Source organism: Eupeodes corollae, chromosome 1 (genome assembly GCF_945859685.1).
Source record: "Eupeodes corollae chromosome 1, idEupCoro1.1, whole genome shotgun sequence".
NCBI lineage: Eukaryota > Metazoa > Arthropoda > Insecta > Diptera > Syrphidae > Eupeodes > Eupeodes corollae.
The window spans coordinates 163,510,067-163,530,093 of record NC_079147.1 but is presented as its reverse complement, the minus strand read 5'-3'; the positions used below and the strand labels follow the sequence as shown (position 1 = coordinate 163,530,093).

The 20,027-nt window shown below is 32.4% G+C and overlaps 1 protein-coding gene across 3 annotated transcripts in view; it reads right to left on the bottom strand.

Annotated features, from left to right (window-relative positions):
• LOC129943498 (uncharacterized) overlaps positions 1–20,027 on the bottom strand; it is a 49,963-nt gene that overhangs the window by 25,595 nt on the left and 4,341 nt on the right. For all 3 annotated transcript variants that reach the window (XM_056052994.1, XM_056052995.1, XM_056052996.1), the window contains exon 2: positions 733–3,210. In XM_056052994.1, the coding sequence (XP_055908969.1) occupies positions 733–3,210 (2,478 nt within the window). The remainder of the gene's footprint in view (positions 1–732; positions 3,211–20,027) is intronic.

Sequence of the window (20,027 nt, the reverse complement as noted above, 5' to 3'; positions counted from 1 at the left end):
ACGCACGATATTATCAATGCTTCTCGCCGAGAACCTATTTTCAATGACATACAAATCTAACATCTTCAACAATGAATTTATGAAAATATGTTATTACTATTTTCATTATCAAACCCCTCCCAAAAAAAAATGCATTTTTGTTGCCGAAAAGAAATTGAGAAGAATTAAATTGATTTATTTTCAAAACTACCTCAAAATTTTATAAAAGAAGTATTGAAAATATACCCTATTTGTAAGCTTTTCAAAAAGCATTTAAAGCCTAAAACACATCTAAAAACATTATTTGATTGCTATTTGTTAACTAAGATATGTTCTATAATGCAAATTGCTTTTACTAAACAGCTTTTCAACTCGGAAATACTTTTAACAACATCGTAAATTATGCCATTTTTTATATAAAAACTGATAGTTTTTAAAAAATGTCTGTTTGTCCAAGATATTCAGCGATAGTAGGGATAGGGATAGTAATGTTTTCATAATTTAAGTTCTTTATGTTTGTATGAACTCATTTTCATTTTTAAAACGATATTTTTTTGAAGTAAGAAACAAATATGTTTAAATTAAAAATGAATTAAAGAAAAAGTTTAATCCAACCCAATTCTAGCAGAGATGATAAAAGACATTTAAAACAGGAGGTAAAATGCTTTGTACAATTTTGTTTGTTTGGAAAGTTGTTCTTTTTTTTAAGCCATTTGAAAAATAAAATAGAATAAAAAAAAAATCTAATCATACCTTTGGCGTTTCGCCTTTCAACTCAGCAGCAGGTCTGACATCAGATTTAGCAACTTGCAGTGATTCCATTGAATACACTGAAAAGTTTGGACAATTTGAATCATCGTCTTCATCATTATCATAGTCTGCAGTTAATTGGAATAGTGAACTATTAAAAGCTGGTGGAGCAGGCAATGGTGGCGCTGATATTGGATTAGCCATTAATGATGGTATCGCAGGTGGTGCAACAAGTGGTGGTGCTACAAGTGGTGGTGGATGTTGTTGCAGCATTGGAAACATTGGAGGCGGTTGTGTTAGCATTGGCTGCATAGGTTGATTGTGTGGACCATATATTGGTTGTGGCGGCGGCAGGGTACAAGGAAATGGCGGTGGCTGGGACAGTGCATTATTTGGGCCCATGCTTATGTTTTGCTGCTGGTTATTTGAGTATTGCGAATTCTGATTTGACATGTTAGGTAGATTTTGCTGCCGATGCTGTTGTAAGGGTGATTGGTTTATTGTTATCAAACTGTCGTTAGATTGGTTATTATTCATGATGGGAAGGGAGTTGCGTTGATTGTTTCTATTGTTGATATTGTTGTTAGTGTTATTATTGTTGTTACGGTTGAACCGATCTCGATTATTTGGGTTATTGTTGTTGGGATTGTTGTTGTTTGAATTGTCATTATTTTGATTTTGGGAACTGAAAGAAAAGTTTCCTCTTCCAACCATGTTAAAGAGATTTCCAGCTCCTGTCAAACCACTTCCGGTGCTTACACCACTTGAACCGAAACTGCTGCGATAACTGCTACCACCTCCGCTTCCAGCTCCTCCACCCCCTCCTCCTCCTCCTCCACCACCTCCACGATAATTAGATTGGTTGTTATAACGATTATTGTAGTTGCCCCCTCCGCTATTTCCACCTGTTCCACCACCGCCAGAATTAAAGTTACGATTGTTACCTCCGCCACCGCGGGGATACATTGGGGCTTGAGTGGTTTCAATATTAGAAGGATTTGTGGTTGTAGTTGTTGTGGTCGCAGATCCCGTCGAAAGGGATACATTTATACCAGAATTACCAGAAACATCACTTGCTGATGGAGGAGGGAGGTTTAGTGACCCATCTTGGCCAATTCTTACTGCGTCCATATGCCGACTGGCATTATGCCAACGGTCCTGCAAGTCCATTATATTTGATAAAAGATCGGGGGTGCTTGTTGGTGGCTGGCGTTCTAATCTTGAAAGTAAGCCCTTTTTTCCACGATGAGTTCGAAAACTTGACACTCTCACTGAAGTTTGCACAGCTGTTGAACCACCACCTCCAGTACTGATCTCTATTTGATTTTCAATTCCTCCATCATCACTGTCGGAAAAGTATTCTAGGTCATTGGCATTGCCAAACAAGGAAAATGTTTGTGAAGCAGCTGCTGCACGTGCCTCACGATTAGTAGATTTGACGCCCAATTGCTCAGCTAGTCGTTTGCTGGCCGTTTGCCTTCCACCGCTTAATATTTCTGCCTGTCTTTGACTAAGTGCTGTTCTTCGAGTGCGCTTGCGACGTCTTCGTCTAATAACTCTTTTCGTAGTCTTGATTGCAAACTTCTCATCATAATTATTTAAATCATATTCAACAACGTATGTGCGTTGGCGTGCACGACGACGGCGACGTCTGCGAGTTTTCGGAACTCTTGTTGTTGTTCTTGAACTATTCCGAACGGTTCTTGTTGAACGAGATGACGTTGATGCTGTTCTACTTGTTGATGGAGCCGCGTTCACATTTTGAGCTTGATTTCTGGTAGTGGGTCGAGTTCGCGAAATTATAGCCGCCCGAATTCTTTCATTTTGTCTCGTTCGCAAAATACGTGGTTGATGCACTTCGGTTACGCGCAATCGTGCCTCCGGAATACCCATATCCCGGATGTCCGCATATAGTTCATTCAAATCATCTACCATATCAGAATCTTCATTTTCCGAATCAAAACAATTGTCGCAATACCACGACCCCTCTGGAATTTCAGTTAAAGCTGGTGTCAGACAATCAATATGATAGCCTTGATTGCAGCTATCACACAAAAGCATCACGTCTTCGCGATCTGGTCTATTGCACACTTCACAATGAGTTACATCGTCATCGCTAAGGGTTATTTTTTCGACGCAATCTCCTTTGCAAACATTGATTTCACGTACTACCGCGCGATTTTCGAATGATTCGCGAACCACAATTCGATCGAATTCGATACGATCGATTGGACACGTTTGCACATTTTTCGACCACGCTTCTATGCAATTTGCACAAAAGATATGCTGGCACGTTACTGGCGACCCGATTTCTTGCGCACGGAAAGACAGCAGACAAATGGGACACTTTTCGAGCAGTTCATTACTACTGCTGTCCGAATTAAAACCGTTCTCTTCATCATGTTGCTGTGATGTAGAAAGTCTTGGTATTCCATCCTGTGACATGTTAGCGTTTTGATCATTTTGTGCGGTCTTCGATATCTGAAAATTTTACAAAAAAAATGAGTTATTGTATTTGTTTAGTTGATAATATTATGAATGCATATAAAAAGAGAGAAAGTTATAATAGTTTTTAGAGGAAACAGAATTGAGAGTTTTTATTTATTAATAACTAATGCCTGGAATGACTTTTGCGAAACAATACTGGACTAATATTTCCTGTGATGTCACCATCGCCTATACATTGATGTTGATTTTCGTTAACTAAAATAAAACTTTACTTATTTTTATGGGATCGCAAAATTGTTGAGAAAAATGCAGCCAAATAATTTACAAAAATACAAAGCATGGATATCTTTCTCGTGTCATAAGGAAAAAGATCAAGGAAAATATGATATAGACTTGCGCAAATATTGATAATAATTTTGTTTTGTAATCAATTAATATTTTTTCTAAAAATTAATGTCTAAAAATCATCAAATTGGTCGCCCATAATAACATCAAGGGAGCCTAACAAATCTTAAGTGTCAACCAGAATAAATGTTTGTATATTAATATCTCATTTTTAAAATATATAAATGGAGGCTATAGTTATTTCACGTAAAGATTTAAATGTAGTATCCGTGGCGTGATGAGAGGGACTGTCATGCTTGATCCCTGTCTGTGCCATCCAAATATTTTTTTAGGCGTACTGCCTCTTGCGAGGGATTACAAATTCATCCAAGAGTAATTCTTATCATGAAGTGCTTTCATAAATTAGCCTTAAAATTGTAGGTCCCTTTTATCCCTGAAAACATTATTCGCATACAGGAATAGTTAAGAGTAGGAACTAGGGCCTAGTAACGTTAATGTTTATTATTTTATGTTTCGGGAACAAGAAACCATAACCTATTCAACCACCGAAGGACATAATTTGTACAGTTCATCTTGATTTCTTTTTATTGTGAACATTGAAAATACTTTTTAATCAATGAGTAGGATAAAAGCGATTGAGTGAGCTATCAATCGGGGCTTAAGATTCTTGGATCATTCTATGAAAAAAAAAGAAAGAATAAGAAATAAACGTAATATAAACGTATGATATCTGTATTTTCTCAGATAGTCAGGCCCCTATTAAATCTCCGGTCTCTGTCTCTAAAAACTCTATAACAAACGTTAACTGTCAATCATCTCTAATGAGAATGGCACAACAGTTTAATATTCACTTTTGCTAGGTACCAGCCATAGAGACATTCCAGGAAATTATAAACCAGATGAACTCCCCAGAAATGGTACAGTAGAGCCCATTTTACCATGTTTGGCTACATGTAAACTATTGCTAATGCAAGACGCTATGAAGAAGGCAAGCATCAGGTGGAATGAAATCACCATGTCTGGCCTACACTAGATTTAAAGGTCTCAAGTCAGTTCGATAATCGGTGCCAAAACCGAGCACTGTCTAATAGAAAAGCACGCCAAACGGCTAGGCGTATTCTCATATGACTTTTAGAGAGTCTGTTTGGATGAAGAAGAGGAGGAAACAGTTCTTCGCCCTGATTTAGCTAAACGATCTCAATCATATTAACATAATCAGTCTCTTAATCAAACAGGTTTAATTGAGAAAGAAAGCCTAAAGATTCATGTGATATCACTGCCTATGTGCGTCCTAATCTATCACGGAAAACGTCTTTTACCTTGTCTAACCTAATCTAGCAATAATAGTAAGCCTTACAGTTTGTTTATTTCATTTAGGATATTGGGTGTCATGCCTGCCTAACAAATTGGAGGTCATACCAATAAATTGATTATAAATAATTTCGTACTTTTAAAAATGTTTCCCGAAAAATTAAAGGATTTAACTTGTGTTTTAAAGTTTAAAAACAAATTTTTAAAAAGTTTTTTTCATAAGAATTGTCTGGATAGATTAAATTACAATGAAATAAATTATAGTTATAATTAATCAAACGTCAAAATAATCACTTATAAATAAATATGGATACATATTAAGAAGGAAAACATACAATCTTATACATTCAGGTACATTTTTTATTCGAGGATTACTTAGCTCATGAGGTAAAAGACGATAACTTTTTAATAACAATGCGTTTATCATTTTAATTTTGATTCCAATGATTCAAGCGTTACAAAAATACCGTATATTTAATTCAAATTCGAGAAATAAACGCAATGTAAAAAAATGATTGTCATCTTACACAAAACAATGCTTCATTCTCAATGCTAAACAGGTTATCAATTTTCCTAAAAACAAAAATTTATCTTCAGACTTCAATAAAAATAATAGTTTTAAGAAGGGTGTTGTTCCGATAAACGACAAATTTAGCACTTATTCGAAGTTTCGTTAAAATAACATTTTATAAGTATTTTACCTTCTAAACTCAAAAAACATCATTACTTCACAAAAGAGGCTATAACATTTCTTAGAATTTACTCTCACTTTCTTAAAATGCGCATTGAAATAAAGAACCCAATTGATGGATTATGGGAGAATATGTACGCTCTACTCAGGTCGCAGTCGATTCCAATTATAAAATTTCATGAATTAATTATTTATTTGGACCTCAAACCCTATTTTTTTCATCTAATAATCCCTGTTTTCAATATGCCGTTTTAATATTTTCAGTGAATTATTTACTTTTCAAAAAAAAAAACTCATTAGTTGTTAACGCTGGATCATTTAGGCTAAAACAGTTTTCAACAGAAAAACAGTAAATATTGATATATTGAAACAAAATATAAACATTTAAGTATATATCGTCAGTATGCTGCAAAAAGAACTCAAGTCTCATATATTGTGTTTCTAAGTAATTGACATTTCAAAGTTTATGGCCTCTGGAAAAATCATTAAATCATTGAAAATGGATGTTACAATTCGATAGTTAACTCATTTATGAATAAGATGAAACTAAAAAGTTGTATTTAATTTAGCTTATTTAACTTTAACTCTTGGGCATGGACATGGGGTTTTTTCATATTTTTTTGTTTTAAATTTATTAATCTTGATCTGAATCAGTACCATCATTAATATCGGGTTCCGGAGCTAGATTTTTGAAAGCTTTGCTTGTTTTAAGCTTTTATACCAGTGGTGGAACTCATCTGGGATAGCACCTGATTTACACAAATTAATTAAGTCTTTTTTCTTTTGAATGCTTATAGGAAGGCTGCTTTTATAAACTTTATGGGTGTTGACTTCTTTTAGATTTATGGGCCTACCTTTACCGAAAATCCGAATTTCCTTATAGGTTTTATTGTGAACATTTAAGTATATTATTTGAAATCGAATTTGCGATTCGAAATCAGCATAAGAAATGAAAGCATAACATTCAAGGCTTTCCAAAATTGTATATGTACCTCTAAGTTTTAAGATTTGTGCTCTCCAAAAACTTGTATACAATTTTATGTTTAGAAGTATGTTTCGTTTTACCCATATTATATTTCATTAAAAAACTTGAAGAGAGAAAGACAACAAACTCCATTGTGTTCCTGTGCTAAAAGAAACAACTTAATTGAAATAGTGTAAGAGAGTATCCTGAATCTAATAAATTCTTTTGATTAATTAATGAATTGATTTGCTACCTTTTCAGTAATAGCAACCCTATTTTTGTTTGTTTTCACGTGACCATAAACTGAATAAATCTCCATAAAATTGCACCAAAAAATAGAGACTTATTATATCGCGATAACCAGATTTTGTTTCGGTTACAAACAATTATTCTAGTACAAATATTTTGTTTTAGCATATTATGTTTAGTGTTTTTTTTTATTTTATCTCAAGATTTACATAGCTCCATGTTTCGCAACATTTTTAGGAATGACGAAAAAAAATAAACCTTTTTGGGTCTGACTGCGGAAGAAATGTTAGACATCCTCAAGGAATTAGTTTCGCTTCAGTTAAACAAAAAAAATGGTGAAACATGGAGGCAGTAGCATCATGGTGGGGGTTTGCTTTTCTCGGTTTAGTGTTGGACTGGTCTTCTAAATTCATGATATCAAAACTGAGGAAACATCCGTATAGGTATTTTCACCAAGGAAATATATTTTGAAAGGTATAATAGTTTCGTATACTGAGGACAAAATGCCACCTAGATGGCATTTTTAGCAGGACACCGATCCAAACGATCTCTGTGGTACCCTGGCCATCTCAGTCCCCCAACTAACCTGATAAAGTATTTGTTTAGCAGTATTCATATTATCGCGACCAAAAACTGACGAATGAATTACAAAATGTGAGTTTATATACGTTTGAAGAGATATTTTGCACACACAAATTCTTAACAAAACGATAGCAATATAGTTTATATTTGATTTATGATGCATACTTTTACTTTTCAATATCATATATTAATAAATTTAAGAAAACAAATTTATTCGTCGCGAAAAAAATTGTAGTTGATACAAACTTTTAATCTTTATTCGCGTTCCACATTATCCACACTCGCAACGAATAAAATAATCGCGCGTACTGAACCTAAAAAATCATTCTTGTTTTGGTTCATTCGCGACGAATTAACAACTTTCATGTAAAAGAAATGTCAAAATCGACGAATATTCGTTCATTCGTTGGTCGTGCTCATGTGAATAGTGCTTTAGCGGATCTGAAAAAAGCTCTTTTGTCACAATTTAGCTTGAAATATAAAAGCAATTAAAGGAAGAAATTCATACTATTGAAAAAATCACAAAACATTTTTTTTGTATTTCAGAACTGACTGCTAATTAATTATATTTGACAAATATCAAAACAAACGCACTAATTCAACATTCGATTGTATGGTTTATGTAAAAATAAGAAATAGTCTTTTAATAGTTCTAAATTGTGTACAAAATAGAGTGTTTGTTGCTTTTGCTATTATTTGGAACAGCCGTTTTAAGTACCTTTTGCCAGATGCTGTAAAATTTAATTAAGTACTTGGTTTTGTATAGTATAAGCTGTTCCTTTAATCTGTAACTGTAATTTTGGGGCGACTATATTTTACCCAATATTCTGAATCATGGTTACGCGCTTTGATGTGATCTTCTATCTAGCTTTCAAGAGAAAAGGATAATATTATTTAAATTTTTAAACAAAAATAAATTTTTGGAGCAGTATCGAAATAATCCCAACTCTCAGAATTATCCACGTCAATACAAAAAGGATACATTTGTGAATCTATAAGTAAACTAAACACTGTGGGTAAAACAAACTTATACATTTTAGCAAGAAATCTTCAGAAAAATGTTAGCAATCATACTGTTAGTATTGATTAGAGAATTCATACTAAGCGCTTTCTTCTGCACGACAAGATTACGTAATTATTAATTTAATTTGCTATTTTTTTGTATAATAACTTAGTACGCATCTTTTATTTTAGTGTCTTAATAACTAAACTAACTAAATATGGTCAATATACCAAAAGAATGTGACATTTAATTCTATTATTACTATAAAAGCTTTAAAAACGAACAAAATTATTAATCTTGAACACTTGATCCTAACTTAATATTAAAAGTTATTGCAACTGGTCCGATTTTTCGAATTGAAAATATTTATTAATACGTTTGTATGTAGGCAGATATAATTAGTTTTTACAATCATCTGAGTTTAATACATTTTTCGTTTACAATTCATAACGTGTTTTAATAATTTGACCTCCTAATTTAAAACGACCAAACCATCTAATAGCTAGACCTCGGATGTTATTTTAAAAGCAAAAATACGTGCTTACAAAGAACAGTGTAAAATTATAGTAATTTCCCAATCTCGTCAATGGTTTCTAATTTGAAAATTTCAAAGAAAATTGTTGATACACACAAAATATTTATTGCGGGAATTAGTTTCAACGCTATCGATACTACAGATGTCCTTAAAGAAAGTTAAAACCAATACTTTTTAGCATTTAAAACATTTATTTTTAAAATAAGAATGATAAAAATGATTCCAAAAAAGAGACCACTGAATGCATTCGAAAACCAATTATTCACATGCAAAACCATGGCAAATCATATGCAGAGATTGGTAAAATAATGGATGGAACTGAAACACCATTCCTTCCGGAAAATTGTGCATCATTTCGAGGTTGTGTCTAGCGCTTTGAAAATGATAATAGTTCACAACCTCTTCCACATCCACCACGCCTAAATCCAATCGAAAAATTCGACAAACGCCTGAAATAGCGGAATATTGCTAATAAATCTGTACTTAAACAGGTGTTAAAGCCAGAATGGCAAACTATTGGATGAGAAGTCACTAAAAAGTTGGTATATTCTATTATGTATAGTTCATGTCAATATTTATCTATTTTGAGTGCTTAATTTGTGTTTTAAAGGGCACATAAAATAATGACCTAGTATTCAACGAAGAAGCGAAACATTTTATTTTAGCGTTTGGTTGTGTTAGCTAGTTTTGTTAGTCTCAAACAACAATTTAACAGATTCAAGAAAAAAAATATAGGGCCTAGTGACTTACTCTTAACCATTCCTGTGTGCAAGTAATGTTATCAGGAATGGAGGTGACCAACTGTTTTAAGCCGAATCCGAACGGCTAATTTGAGAAAGCACTTTTTATGACAAGAATTGATCTTGGAGAATTTGTCAATTCCTCGAAAGAGGTAGTACCCGTGAAAAAAAAAATTAGATGGCACAGGCAAGACCTCTGGCCTACCGTAACCATCACGCCACGGGTACTACAACCGATTCAAATGAGTAGCCAAAAAAGCCACAATCAATGGAAAATGCCTACACTTGAAAGAAAAAGTTACATTTGAATGGTTGGGAGTGTATTGTTACCGCCCTAATTCTTACAGCTATCTGGTACTAATGTTAGTGTTATACGCATTCGACTCCACGAAAGTGAAACTGTCGAAAATTTCAAAATTTCAAATGAGTAGCCAAAAAATCCACAATCAATGCAAAATGCCTACACTTGAAAGAAAAAGTTACATTTGAATGGTCGGGAGTGTATTGTTACCGCCCTAATTCTTACAGCTATCTGGTACTAATGTTAGTTTTATACGCATTCGACTCCACGAAAGTGAAACTGTCGAAAATTTCAGCTGGCCATCGGAACCGTTACTCCCATGAGCATTTGGATTTGACTATGGACAATTGGAAGTATGTACTTTTATCACATGAGTGCAATGTCACTTTTTGTAATAATGATTACAAACCAATACAATATAGAAAGATTGTAAACGTCTTATATAACATACTTATACCATTTTTTCTTTTCAAATAGAAACTTAAAATCTTAGTGGACCATGTTCTTTTGCTACTACAGCAAAAAAAAAACGCAAAACTATAGCAAAAAGTATAAAAATGTAAGGTCAATTTTGGTCAAATTAAATTATCTTGGCAATTTTTAAACCTCTTTTTTGAAGAGACTTCAAATAGCAAATCTTTATTTCAGTATAAAATAGATTATGAATACGATTTTAGAGCTGAATATGAATGAATTCAAAGTCGTATTTCAGTTTCCTACAGTTACAGTTACAGATTCCACGTAAATAACTTTTTTTAAATAAAATGAATATAAATGATCGCTTCAAATGGTCCATCGATTTCAGTTCTTTAGTCAGCAGAATATGCCATTATGTGGTTCCCAATACTCGAGAACGCTGTTGAATTGACTGATTTGGATCGTTTGTTACGGGCGCCTGAACGACAGCGGTATTTTTGACACTTTGATCAACCCGTTGTCTACTGGTGTGGTCACATCACACATCGAATAAGTAGGCTCAAATTTTAAACTCAACTTGTTATTGCCTGTTTTTTAGGGGGAAAATTAGAGTTAACACTCCTAAAGATACAGTCACGGACTCCGAATTTCGTTTGCAGTCGTTGCTGGTATGTGTACTTTACCAGTAGGACGTACTGTTCGGAGTGTACTGACTAATAAATTAACTGTGGAGAGCATAATGAGGAGATTAAGTGTTGTTTTTAACATACAATCAAAAGCTCGTAGACATTCCTAAAGACTGGTTTCACACTAAACAAATTGATCTCAGCGCAGTTAATGTGTTTGAATTTACTAAATAATCTAGACTTCATGTTCGAGGCCGTTTTGGAAAAGAAAAAATTATAATTTTTTCGCAGATTACAAGTATTTTACTACTTTAACTTCGAATTATATATGAATGCATAGATCTATAGAATTATAAAAAGCTTAATATAAAAAGGAGAACTCATTAATTTTTACCAAACTTAAATGATGTTACTACAATAAAGACCAAGTAAAAGTGAGCCAAGTAGAAACAAGTATTATTCAAGTATTTTATTTATTTTCTGCTTTAACAACTTTTAATAAATAAATAAGGAAATAACGGAGTGGGTTATGCAAGTGGTTTCCCATTGGACAAACACTTCGAAACTTGCAAGCAAACCAATGCGGTGAAATGGACTCACGCAAGAAGAAATGTGAGAAGGAATCGGAAGCTGTATACGATGACGCGTAGGAGTAGCTGAGGTACTATTTACCGCTAGGAAATGCACGGAAATACTAGGTACGAGGATCTGTGAGTAAGTTAAAAAGAAAACACTTTCTTCATTCGATTCCTTAAGCTTAAAATTGTATGGCATGTGCTGTACTTTTTGTACTTAGCAAAAAGAAACATTGGTTACTTTAAATTTCTAAAATCTCGGAGATTTCTCTGTACAAATTCTCATACCATTTTCTCAATGTTTTTATAAAAACTGAGAAAAAAGTTTCACTATTGAACATTTCAAAAAGGAGGAAAAGAAATAGAAAGCTCATTTTGACTTCATGGTTGAGGAATTTTGTAAATTCAGTTTTTTGAAAAATCTTATTTATAAATGTTTCGAATCAATCAAATATATCAAATAACACAAAATATAAGTATCAAGTTTTATCAAAATCAAATAATAAAATATTCACTTATTTCTTTTTACAACAATTGTTCAGGCTTTTACCAAGTTCAATATTTTTTCCTAATAAATATCCCGACAAGAATGTGTCAATTAATTAATATTTTGATTGTTTGTATTGTTTTTATAAGTTGTATACAATTATACAAATCAAATCAGTCAGTGAAAAACAAAATCAAACGTTTCAAAGAAAATATTTTTTCGATTTTGTCCTTTAACTTTTCCTTTCTATCGTTTCTTTGGCTATCGTTTTCCACAATAATTTCATGTTTTAAATTTCATTTCAAAGTGCAAATTAGAACACCCATGCTGTTTTTGTATGCTTAGTACATAAGTACCATCTTTAAACTGTAGAACCGAATAAGGAAAGCATTTTCATTGTTACTTAAGCATTAACTGAAGAAAACAGAACTTGAATTAAAACGACGAAACATTTAAAAAGCCGACATTTTTGAACACTACAATATAAAGAAGGAACAAAAACAAAGTTGCAAATATGAATGTCTTGAATGACAACCACTTGCAAAGGTGGTATATAGGCAAAACAGTGAAACTATCTTGTTGCTGTATGGAAATCCAGCACCGTGATAAGTTGTATGAAGTTGTTTAGACTCGTAAATGAGAAAAACTCTTGCCAATCTTCCTGTCTGCTTATTTGGGACAAAACTTTGTTTGCATCAACAAAGGCACTAATCAGCTTGGTTCTATTATTTGATGGATTTACTTAAAAATCAAACTAAAGAGGCCACACCAAATCTTTGATTCGTTGTGCTATCATGTAGTCTAAAATTAACGTACAGTTTCGCCCAAAACTTAAGCTTTTTATCTGTCCAAAACTAGAGTACATTTTTATTGGACTTCGTAAACAATAATATGTTCCAAAAATTTGGGGACCTCCTCTCTAAAAGAGTACGACATCAAATTTTTCTTATTTAGTACCAGAAACAGAATTTGTTGATGGTTTCAAATCAAAAAGAAAGTCTCAAGAAATTGTAAAAATAGATTTTTTTTACAAATTTGTTAAAAAACAAGATATTAAATTGCTTTAGTTTTAACAAACATAGTATGTACACTTAGTCGAAAAGGCTCTGTAAGCAGCCTAATTTTAGTGTTTTTTTTTTTTTTAAAGTACTAGGAATAAATGTAAAAACCAAAGTTGTTACATTGAAAAAATGTTAGTTTCCACCTTCTCCTTTTTACCAAATTTAAAAAAAAAATTGTGATTGCGATTTTAAAACCCCGTTTTTACTATATTGTTATAGTAAGTATTTTATCTCGAATCATCAAAAAAAAAGCTGCTGTACGGAGACTTTTTTTTCATCGATAAATGGAAATTTCTTTGAAATGAGAACCTATAAACTTAACATTTAAGTTTAAAATTCGGAAATTTTCGGGATCTTTCGGTATCATGGTCATTAGTATTTTTTCGTGCGGCTTCGAGGTTTTGTGTGCAGCCCACGTTTCGTATTACAATTTTGATTTTACAATATTATGTTTTTTTTTTCAAATCGTTTTGACTTAGGTTAGGTTGATGGGCTGGCGATTGATGACTTTATCACCACAATAAGATTAATGGTGATCCATTTTAATGCAGTGAACTTTTCAAAAAGTTTATGATTAAACTTATGATATTTATGGATTGTTTTGTTACACCCATTTAGAGGCTGCTTCCGGAAATATCTTCGAGTTCTTCAAGATTATTGAAGAAGTGTTTGTCTAAGAATTTGTTTTTTAAGTGTATGATAGTGCTGGGCAGTAGCATAAGAAGTGGACAATATCTTTTGGTTCTTCTTTATCACTGCACACTGCATCCTTTGCACATGTCATCAGTGGTAAACCCCATTTTCTTCTTATGATAACCCAACATAGAATAATGTATTGAAAAAGTTAATTTAATTTAATTGAGTTAAAAAAACTGTTTTTTTAATGTGCAAATAAAGCTTAAAGGAGAATAAGAGACTGAAGGTAAAATTGATAACTAAGTGTTAGAAGTTGTAGAAAATATAAAATGTCTGGGAATTATTTTCGATAATAATTAAAAACCCGAACCCGAAAATTGGAAAACAAAAAAATCATAAAAAGAATGTCGACTTTATATACAATGAAATAGTATAATCATACAATAATTAAGCCTTATTTTTAATAACTCTTCCATCATAATTTATCTCGGTAACATAACAATATTAGACTGCAAAAGCTAGAAAATAAAGCCAATGAGAATAATTCTAAAATGTGATTGATGGCACCGATTGCAACTATGTTAAGTATGTTGAAATAAGTAATGAGTAAGGATAATTTGGAGAACAATTATCATGTGTTTATCTATGTTTTCAAAATCAAAATTGGACTGATTCCCAATTTTCCAGTTGTATGATTAGATAATTTTTGTTAGTAATGTGCAGTTATAATGTAAGAAATGTGTTCGATCTTTGTCTTCCCCATTTTAGAACTCAATCACCACAAAATATGCTTACACAATATAATGTTTTGAAATCAGAAAATAATTTGAAAGTATTAAAGAAAAATGTTGTAAGTTTCGTAAAATCTAAATATGCTTATGTATAAATTTAATTTTAGTATTTATTATTAATTAAGTTATACATATGAAGCAAAAATATTGCTAGATACATAAACTTAACTAAACAAATCGAATCGGATTTTGTTTTGTCGCATTTGGGTCATTGTTTCCTGGCCGTGTCTGTTATTTTGTCTTATTATTATATAAAAACATAGATTTTTATTTCTACAAAGTAATTATACTTAGAACTGCACAAGGCCGATGAAAATATATTTAGTTTTTTAAATTAGGTGTAATCGTAACTATTAAGTTTGTATTGTCTCTAAGATAAAAGTGATTTGGGCAAGATTCTGGACAGAAAATTACAAAATTAACTTTATAAATAAATATGTAGATCTCTTGCATGTTGTAATGTGTACATACCAAAACTGTTTTACTGATTTTGGAATAAAAGAGATGAAACTAAAATGATTCAAATTCTTTATCCAAGAAAGAACTCAGCGAACTACAGTAATTGAGGAATTATCTTGTCTTGTGAACGTGTGTAGGTACACCCCAAGGTACAATGCTGGGGGTATGATTATTTCTTATGTTCATAAGATTTTCATTACACTAAGCTTATAAGAGATGTACAACCATATGCACTAAGAAACAGAAAAGATTTCAGACTTCCTAATTTTTTTCGAGCAAATGCACAAAATTATTACATACATATAAACCAGCATAAAAGTGTTCATATGTATATGCGTTTCGTCCCGATGTAATGGTTGGGCTCATCAGAAGATGACCATTACACCTGGTCTTGACGCATATTTTCCCGAATAAATCGAGATTCCAAATAATCCGAGCTACATAGAGAAACTGCGAATTACAACTGCTACAAGTCTTCAAAGAAGATAAATTGTAGCTATTTTCATTGCTTTGCACACAAAAAAAAGGATTTCAGTTATATAATAGTTTGAATACTCAAACCAAAAATCAAACTAATTTAAATATATATAAAAGAAATGTGATACCTACAGTTTGTAAAATCGCAGTATTAATTTTTTTAAAAACAAAAGCAAAACGAAAAATTTAATTATGTCACAAATGTAATTTATCGAAAATGTAAATAGTTTTAATTAAACTTAATAAATTTAAACTAAACAAAATAAACGCTATGGCAAAAATAATTCAACAGTCAAAGCTTGTATTGTTTTCTGATGATTGTTTTTCTATACGTTGATGGAAAAGTGCTTAGAACTTATAAATCAAGATTTGTAGAGAATAACTGTACGTATGGAAATAAACAGACTTGTCCTTAATGCAATTCAAAATAAGGTTTCGATAAATTGTTCTGGCTATAGCCGTTGAGGCTTTGCTAGAAATGGCGATCTCAAGGCAACCTAGCCTTAGATCCAATTAGCGCTGTAGTGCGCCGTTTTGATAAAAGGCTTTTCTAAGATGCTGGTTAAAAATATTTTCACCCATTTTTCGCAATGAGAAGTGAAAATTGACCAAGCCACTCTGAAATGTTGTTTTTTGAAATCTATAAAGTGCAGTTGTGTGTATTAGCAAGTTCTTTCCACTCTTTCAAAATTGATGCATTGGATCGTAGTGCGTTAGTCATTATTTGTTTATGTGGAATTAAACAATTTCTGCCTCATGATTTCTTTTCTTTGAATTATCTCAAACTCTTCGAATTGAGTAAAACCAAATGCTTGACTACCATATATCATACATGAATTAATTTCGGCCACATTAAGTTGAGTGATAGTTTAGCTTCGCTGCATTTTTCTTTTGCATGTTTTGAGAAGTTTAAATTGTATGTTAATAAAACACCTAGATATTTAAATTCATTTACTGTTTCGAGGCGCTCGTTACCAATCTTCCAACCTTCCTCTGCTCTTCTTATGCTCATTCGTTTTTCAAAAATCATAACCTTTGTTTTTTGTATGTTGATAAAAAGTTTCCACGTGTTGCAGTACGCCATTAGTTTGTTTATTTGATGCTGTAGTCAGTGTGTAGGGATTTTCAGCTATGAGTACTAGGTCATCAACATACATAAGTACTTTGATTAGATTCCCCGCATACACAACACCTCCATGGTAGAATGGATGAAAAATCATCCATAAACAAGGCAAATAAAAGAGGGTTTAATATTCATCCTTGAGGAACACCTGAATAAGTTGCAAACCACTCAGATATCTTCAATCCATCCCATACAGCAGCTGAAGATGTCGAGAGAAAATTCAAGTATAACACTAGGAATTTTCTTGACATACCCATGTTCGAGGTTTTGTAAAATAAAGCTTGTCTGTTAATAGTGTCAAAAGCTGCTTTAAAGTCGACAAAGAATACGTAAAGTTTTCTGTTTTTTTTTTTTCGAGATAATTTGTTACGATACTTGTCAATGCATAAATTTGATCAACATTAGAAAAACTTTTACGAAAGCCAGCTTGGAAGGCGCTTAATGTTTGTGCGTTTTGGATTCACCCATCTAGCCAATTATAAAGTAACGCGGTAAAAACTTTTCGAAGGGAATTTAAAATGGAAATTCCTCTATAATTTTCGGCAAGATTTGGGTCGCCTTTTTTGTAAATAACATTTATAACAGCTTTCTCATTAATTTTAATTTTAAATGTCGAGGATATATTCTTTTAATTCTCTACTACTGCATTTGAAAAATTCAACAGAAACTCCATCACTACGAGACGCTTTATTGTTTTTAATTGTTGCAAAGTAAAATCAACTTCCATTGGTGTTATATGAGCATCGATTTCGTCACCTTCAGTATTTGGAAGAGCGAAGCTGTTTTTCTTCTTACTTCTTTTTCCATCAGTTACTTCTTTTACAATATTCCAAAATTCTTTTGAGTTATTGCTATGAGACAATTTATTTGCTAGGTCCTTGTACCAGAGAGCTTTCTACATTGTACATAGTGATTTGTACTCCTTGTTTGTTCGTAGATAGAGGTTTTTGAAAAGAAGCATATTTGAAGTTCTGAATAATTTTAGACTTAGTTTTAGGGGTAAATGTTTTTTATCTATCATTAAGCTGTGGCAAACATGAGTAAATACCTTCCATTATGCTTTATTAAAAATTGTTGCATTAAAAAAAATATATCTATGAACATAGCTATTAAATTATGTTGTGTGTAACTTAAACCTCAATTCGGTTATTGAGACAGTTTATTATATATCTTGAAACTAACTTCAAATACATAGAATTTGTATGTTGTGTTTGTTGTTGTTGTATTTGAAAACAAATTTTTGTCCTAGTTATTTATGTGGAATTATAACACTTGTAAATGAAGTAGTTGAGTATAACTTAACCAATAGTAATGACCTGTGAGAAGAGCGAACTGTATTTAATACAAGTTTTAATAGTCTACCAAATCAAATCAAAAAGAAAAGAAATTTGATCCTTTTCCAACGTAAATTAATTGAATATGTGCAAAGTGGGAATAGGTATTTAATAATATTATTTTAAAATAAAACATGTGATTTTATAGTTTAAAGATATGTATTTACAAATTAAGGTAAAAACTCCCATTTATCATATATATGCACAAGCTATTCAATTTATTATAAAATAAATACCTTATGGTTTTTAATCGTTAAAAATATTTATATTTATTAAGCCACATTCATTTAATGACATGAAAAGAATAGATTTTATCATATAAATGAAAACAAATTTAACTTCAAGGTAAAGATTTGCCCGGTCAAAAAATAGCAGTTTTCATAAAAATTAAGGAAAAGAACAAAATTTTGATAAACATTTCAAGAAATTGTTAATAATTGGTTGTAGAATCCTAATTGCTTATAAAGGCTTTACATCGTCGCCTCATAGAATTTACCAAAGTCTGATATAGCTCCAAAGGGATACCTTTCCATGCAGTTTCAACTTTAATCATTGTTGTTGGGTTTTCAAACTGCAATCATTTTGTTTAACATCTGCTCAAAGGTTCTCTATTGATTTAAGATCAGGTGATTGGATAGGCCAGTCCAAAACAGACATATTACTCGTATTGACCCGAAACCACTCCTTAACTTTTTTGCTTTTGTTAATAATTGGTTGTAGAACCCTTATTGCTTATAAATGCTTTACATTGTCGCTTCATAGAATTTAGCAAAGCGTGACATATCTCCGATGGGATGCCTTTCCATGCAGTCTCAACTGTAATCCAAAACTGATTATTGTTGGTGGGTTTTAAAACTGCAATCATTTTTTTTTACATCTGCTCAAAGGTTCTCTATTGGTTTGAGATTAGGTGATTGGGTAGGCCAGTCCAAAACAGACATAGTATTGACCCGAAACCACTCCTTAACTTTTTTGCTTTTGGTAATAATTGGTTATAAAGGCCTTACATCGTCGCTTCAAAGATTTACCAAAGCCTGACATATCTCCAATGGGATACGTTTCCATGCAGTCTCACCTGTAATCATTGTTGTTGGGTTTAAAAACTCAAATAATTTTGTTTTTAACATCTGCTCAAAGGTGCTCTAATGGTTTAAGATCAAGTGATTGGGTAGGCCAGTCCAAAACAGAAATATTATTGACCCGAAACCACTCCTTGAACTGGTGTGCTTTGGGTAATTGTCTGGTTGGAAGCCCTGTCTGATTGGCATTTTCTCCTCTACGTAAGGCAGCATGGATCCCTCAAGAATGTCAAAGTAAACGTGCATTTAATCATTAAATGGGACCTATACAATGGTATGCGAAGAAATCCCATACCATAATACTAGAGTCACCATGTTTTATCGTTCTTCGGGTATAACTAGGCACGGTATTCAGCATTTGATGGGCATCGAACATATTCACGAGAATCAGGACTGCCTTATAAAACAATTTTGCTTTTATCCGCCCATAGAATATTTCAAATATCCTGAAGGGCCTTTGAACATAAGTCTTAGCAAACTGAAAGCTTTTGGCAACATGCGTTTTTGTCAGAAGTGGTACTTTTCTTGGACTTCTGACGTTGGGATGATTTGTTCTCAATATTCTTCTAAATGTTTCCACACTTGCATTTATATTTACATTTTTTTCTCAGCAGCAGCAAGTGGGGCTAGGCCTTCGTGCTTAAAAATCCTTCTTACTGATTTTGGAGATAAAACCTTTTTTCTGTCGCACCTTTCAGATTTTTCTTCATAATTTTTTGAGTTTCATTTTTGGAGAAATTTGAAGAGTTAACGAATGCTTCTGCTTTTCTTCGGAACGCAGTGTTAACTACGACATATACTGTAAGTTTATCGGAGTGTACATTGGTTTTCATTCTCACTTTCTTCGTTAGTTATAGTCATATTTATCTTGTAGAACACAACAAGTTAAAATTAGAGATACATACTCAAAGGAAATTCAGTCTACATCAGGTTTCCCGCAAGGTAGCCACCTAGGTCCGCTCCTTTTCATAATGTTCGTTAATGATATTGTCTCCGTCTTTAATTATTGTGAATGTTTATTATATGCGGATGATCTGAAAATATTTTCAAAAGCTTCGAGTTTG